Genomic DNA, 6,001 nt, shown 5'->3' on the forward strand with positions numbered 1-6,001 from the left:
TATAAGGGGATTTTTTAATTAAAGAGAAGGTATTGGCCAGTTATGAAGATTATATTTTAGATTTTTTGGGGCGCCCAACCTACACTTTACCTAAATCGATGGAATGATGTAACAATGGTGACCACGTACAGTGGCTATGATAACTCCTGTGGAAATGTTTTACACTAAACGCCAATAAAAAATAAATTACAAAAAAAAGGAAAAACATTGAAGACTCCTGAACTAATGCTGCGTTCCAGAGCCCATCCAAACAAATGGGATGTGGGACTTATCCTACCTGAATTGTACTAGTTCCTACTTCAAAGCGTTCCAGCAATTTAGACAGAAGTAAAGATAATAGTATGTTTGAAGAGGCATTTTGACTGTCAGCAATTCAGTCTACTTACACACACAAGCGAGCGTTACATATCGATATGTAACATCATGAGTATACTTTTACCGTAGCCCTACATATCTTCATGCTGACAGATAACAACAATTGCATAATTTCACGCCATAACATGGAGAACAAGTTGTGATAAAATTGCTGTGTTTAAAACAAGTCTATACACAGAAAAGTAAAGTTTATAGCCTATTCGTGTGACTGCATGGGCGCCGCCATTATTCTCCGACGTCATTTTTGTGAAGTCGGGGTAGGTCGCTCAGCCCCGACTTCGCGAGTAGGAGGTCCCACTTCGACAGGTATTCCAGTGCACTTTTTCTAGTTGGTGGTAGGATAAGTCCCACGTCCAACTGGTTTGGATGGGCTCTGGAACGCAGCATAAACCTTTCGACAAAGAAATAATGTTTCTGAGAACAAAAGAAAAGTGTAAACGTTAATCACCATTTTAAAATAAATATGTTTCTGTAAAGTCAGCACCTTTGAAACTATACCATGTACACAGACATTTTGTGCAAACGCGGCTCTTTTATTTTGTGAAATGCTTCACCGGAAGTACCCGTTTGTGTCAAAGTGCTACATTTGCACAAGGGACTGAGATGTTGTGTTTGTTTGCCGCGGCCTGGATTTAGTGTTATTTCGATGTGTCACTGTGGACGTTGGCATCTTCAAAAAGGGACAAACAACTCATTCTACGGACCGAACGTATCGTTTATTCCGGTCGATTGAGATCACGTTAGCTTTCTTGTCACGACAGAGGAAGGAGACCCTCGCTAACTTAGCACTGAAGTTAACATTAGCAGCGTCGTTGAAATGATGGACTGTCTCCGCTAATGCTCCGTGCCCAACACCCTCGACAGTGTGATGTCACTACAGTGACTGACATTACGTCGCGCGGGTTACGTTTTAGTAGACTTGCTCGTTTTTACCACAGCAAATGTCAGCATCAGGCTAACTGGGCTAAGTTACATTTTAGACTAACAAACATCGCTGCAAATGACTCGTGCTTCGTATTTCAAACCCGACGCGTGGTTCATGAAGAGGCTGTGATGTCCGTGACACCGTTAGTAAGTAAACCACACCTCGAACAGGGAGTGAGTTGTACTTTGACGTTTCTCCGTCAGAATGTAATGCTCACACCTCCTTTGCAGACAGAGACACCTGGGAGTCATATTTGTTGGTCATATTTTCCTCTTTCTTATTCAGCGCCTGTCAAGTTGAACCAGAGACGGTGAGACGCCAGCTGATCCCGCATGAAGATGCCCAGGTCCAGATTATTCTTCTATGCGGGGTTTGTGTTCGGAACCTGTGTGCTGCAAGTGCTTTTGCGGCAGATATGGTATGAGGGTCAGGCATTGCCTCAAGGCTACGGCGGTGACACTGACGACCAACACCAGACTGAGGAGGAAGTAAAGATATGGAAAAAGGAGAGGTCTGCACTTTTCAACCTGAAGCACCCTCATCATACAGGTAGGTGGACAAATTTTAACTTCCTCTATATATGTGTATATATATACGTGTGTATGTAAATAACACATTTGCGTTGTGTATAGTTGGAACAATAAAACAAGCTGTTTGAATATTGAAATGAAAATGTTGTTTACGTGGTGAATATGAATGTGTTTTACATGTTCACATCTCTTCACCAGGTGAGGACAGTAGCCTTGCCGATGATCTATACAAAAATGTGCGCATTCTTTGCTGGGTGATGACTGCGCCCCAGAACCTGGAGTTAAAGGCTCAGCATGTGAAGTCTACGTGGAGTCGTCACTGCAATGTTTTGGTCTTCATGAGCTCTTTGGATGACCCCGACTTCCCCGCTGTGGGCTTAAATACAGCAGAAGGTCGGGATCAGCTGTACTGGAAAACAATCCGTGCCTTCCATTATGTCTATGAGCATCACGGTCATGAGGCAGATTGGTTCCTTAAGGCAGATGATGACACCTACGTTATTGTAGACAACTTGCGGTTGGTTCTTGCGAACCACACACCGGACGAGCCAATTTACTTCGGCAGAAGATTTAAACCCTATACCAAGCAGGGCTACATGAGTGGAGGAGCAGGGTATGTGCTGAGCAAAGAAGCTCTACGCCGATTTGTAGCAGGTTTTAAAAGCAAACTGTGCACTCACACTACCTCTGTAGAGGACCTGGCAATGGGGCAGTGCATGGAGAAAGTTGGGGTGCAGGCAGGAGACTCTCGAGACACTAACCACAGGGAAACATTTCACCCCTTTGTCCCTGAGCAGCACCTCACGGCCAAGTTCCCCAAGAGCTTCTGGTATTGGAGCTACTGCTACTACCCTATCGCAGAGGCAAGTGAAGCAACTTCAACATGACCAGCATTTAATAAAACAATAAATGTTATTGATTGGTGCATTTCAAAACACTTAAGGCCACGTAATACTTTACAATAGGGAAGAATGTTAATGGATCACAGTTCACAATGTATAAAAAAGTATAAAAAGTGAAATATGTTACTATGTTACTGTTACTAGTGTTTGATTAGAAGGACAGTTGCATGGTTTTTAACTTAAAGTATAGTATAGTATAAAGTATTGCACATCTCCTTTACACTATTGCTGTAAAACTGGTTAATCAGTTCTAAAGAAACAGGATCCTGGTCACTTTGGAACTTAATGACTGGTTATTCAGGTTGGTGCTCTGTAGCATTTGGCGAAACATTTCACCCTGAAAGAAATACTTTTCATTTGAATCAGAAGTGAAAAAAAACACCTTTGTCTGAGAGCATTTGAGATAATTATTTTGTGTGGCTACATTCAGATAATACTCGGAATGTGTATTTATCAAACCAAACATGGTATTAAGAGAAAGTTTATTTTATTTATCAAACCTTTATTTAACCAGATCAAAGACCCATTGAGATCAAGATCTTTTTCGCAAGGTTGACCTGGCCATGCACACATCAAAAGTTAAAAGCAGGAAATGCAACATTTATAAAACAAACATTGAAATATTAAAGTGCAACTAGATAAACATAAAATGCAGGAGTTGTGATCACAGTAACAATTCAAGATCACAGACACTGTTCAAAGAATTTCTGTTGTCTGTCTTTTGAGATGGAGCGGAAAGCTCCCAGTGGCTTACTGTACTGCACACAGTATGTCTGGCATATGCAAAGCCATCTGCAAGTGGCAGTACATTTGTTAAAGGTGGAATGTAGGGCTGCATTAGGTTGCTCTGTCCGTTTATAGTTTATGAACATATCAGAAATGACACATTTCAATGTTTTGGTCTAATAAAACTTCTTGTGCTGATATCACTAGTTGACATGGTATATTTTCGGAAATCATGGTCTATGATATTGCGCAGATGCACGTTATGCAAAACGCAACAGTTCTTAGTTGGTGATGTTTGATTCGATCATCCATTCCAAACACTTGTGGTGTTTGTTTCATGTAAATTGAAAACCTGATACTTTACTGCCTCCTCTAACTCTTTCCTGTATTCCTCTTTTTCAGGGCCCAAACTGCTGCTCAGACTTGTCTGTGTCTTTCCACTACATAGATAGTTTACATATGTATTTAATGGAGTACTACACTTATCACCTGCGTGCCTTTGGATACTCATACCGTTACCAGCCCCCGGTCCCCAAAGTCAACATTATTGAGAAGTCGGTTCCCCTTGATGACACAGAAGGACAAAAACATTTGGCTTCTCAGTTGAAAGTGGAAGGAGAGGGGGATGATGTGTCCAGTATTGATAAGAAAGAGAATGAAGATCAACCTCCTGCAGCAGGTTTATCGGAGGACAAACAGTAGGACTGTGTGGGAAAGAAACTTTTTTATTTTTTTCCTTATTCCTAAAATTAATCTTGATTAAGACTGATGACTATCTCCAGCAGCGTGTGGGGAGGTGTGAATGCACAACTGAACTCTGATCTGCACCAAAGAAGCGAACCCTGGTCCTCGCTTCAAGTGAACCAAATGCAGGAAGCGGACTACAACGAAGGGCATTGTGGGTAGACGCAACCAAAACATACGCATGTGTAGAAATGGCTGATGCAGCTCCATGTTTTGTTCTGATGTGGAGAAACAGAAGTTGTCCTGCATTAACCAACTGATGAGTGAGATTATCTTGTCCATTGTTTGTCGTCTTCAGTAATTCTTGATGCGGCGCCGCCTCAGGCGAGGAGGGGAATATGTTATTGAAAAGGTACGGATTGTTTCACTAAAGTCCAGTGTGAAATCAAACTCTGACCTCGACTGAATGTTGCAAGCCCCCAATCGTACCCAGTCTAGCAGACTTGGGTGTGAAAACGACCTCAGAGGCGTGACTGCAGTCACTTGTTTTAAAGATAGATTCGATGGTTTGGTTTTCACAGCTGTTTTCTTTAAAAAGTTGAGCTTTGTGTTGGTTGTGACAATTTGAAAAGTAAAGGCCACATTATACTTCTCCGACTGCGTATGCGTTATCCGTCTGCGTCACCACAGAGACGCCTCGAGCATTTATACTTCTGCGTCGTGGTGACGGACACTCGCTGCAATTTCCCGCCCGATCAGTAGGGGTCGCTGCGCAAGGTTGTTGTGCTTCTGGCTACAGTGAGCAATGGCGTCCGAGAAAGAAAGACTGTTGTTGTTGAAAAAGTGGCCGTTTCTCACTTTTCTGTGTCACGGAACGCAGTTTTAAGATAATTTGAGGCGAGAAATTGGCCATTTAGAGTCTAAACATGTGCTGTGTGTGTTAAGATATGACGTATTTATAGTTCGGCAGCGGCGTTATCGGCGGGGATCAGCTCCGCCTCTGTCAGGACGCCCGGAGCGTCCTGACAGCTTAGCTCTGAGCAGCTTAGCTCAGCCTGTCCTGAGGACCAATCGCAGCTCTTGCCGTCTCCGTAGTCCCTTGACGGAGTGACGGACACTTAAAAAATATTTCGTGCAGACGGAGACTACGCAGAGGCTCTTCGACAGTCTCTGCGTCGACGCAGAGTCTCTCCGTAGCCTACGCAGAGCACTTTACGCAGAAGTATAAATTGGGCTAAATCACCTTCTCAATCATAGCAACAATTGTGACGTTTTCCAGAGCAAGTTAGTTTTAATTTCACCAATTCTTTGTCTTGTCATTTATCTTAACATTAACCTGAGTGACCACTTTAAACGTCTTCTTTTCACAAAGAGAGAGCTACATGGGTCTGTTGATAAAACCCAGATTCTCTGCTTCCAGATTCAGATGTGCAGGGTCCACACGTTGTTGGGCCGTAGGGCTAAAGCTATAATGTTACTGGTGTTTAACATGCCACCCCACTTAGTTTCTGTGTTTGTCTTCTGATGGCCAAACATGATTCAGCCTTAATCCAAAATATTTTCCACTTGATTTGTTTCAGTGCAACTATTTTTTTAGTCACATTTTATTTGTTTTTATGTCTCAAATAGTCAAATGTTTCCATTACATTATTGAACGACTCTGGCCTGTTTTCTTAATAAATGAATGTATGCGTTCTTTTCTTAATTAATCAAGTATTTGTTAAGTTTAAATCTTTTTTTTTAGCTTTGTTAATGATGTAAAAGTTCAGGCTTTTTACTTTTTTCCAGCCCTAATTGAGATAATCAAAAATAATGAATAAAATTTGCTTTTCATAAAATGAATATAGTCATATCTTCTT

General features: G+C 41.8%; 1 protein-coding gene across 1 annotated transcript; it reads left to right on the top strand.

Moving 5' to 3' along the window:
• The first annotated feature begins 1,356 nt into the window (after positions 1 to 1,356).
• On the top strand, positions 1,357 to 4,260 carry c1galt1lb (core 1 synthase, glycoprotein-N-acetylgalactosamine 3-beta-galactosyltransferase 1, like b). The gene is made up of 4 exons (XM_083892720.1): positions 1,357 to 1,446; positions 1,586 to 1,849; positions 2,029 to 2,693; positions 3,861 to 4,260. Exons 2-4 carry the CDS (start codon positions 1,633 to 1,635, stop codon positions 4,158 to 4,160), a joined length of 1,182 nt encoding a protein of 393 aa, XP_083748846.1. The 5' UTR covers positions 1,357 to 1,446; positions 1,586 to 1,632; the 3' UTR covers positions 4,161 to 4,260.
• The last annotated feature ends 1,741 nt before the right edge of the window (positions 4,261 to 6,001 follow it).

This window comes from Microchirus variegatus (genome assembly GCF_963457635.1).
Source record: "Microchirus variegatus genome assembly, chromosome: 7".
NCBI lineage: Eukaryota > Metazoa > Chordata > Actinopteri > Pleuronectiformes > Soleidae > Microchirus > Microchirus variegatus.

Bases quoted from the DNA above. Each gene is read 5' to 3' on its own strand.
- c1galt1lb (XM_083892720.1), top strand. From the start codon at position 1,633: ATGAAGATGCCCAGGTCCAGATTATTCTTCTATGCGGGGTTTGTGTTC. The intron at 1,850-2,028 runs GTAGGTGGACAA...TCTCTTCACCAG, and splicing joins GAAGCACCCTCATCATACAG to GTGAGGACAGTAGCCTTGCC. The intron at 2,694-3,860 runs GCAAGTGAAGCA...CCTCTTTTTCAG, and splicing joins GCTACTACCCTATCGCAGAG to GGCCCAAACTGCTGCTCAGA.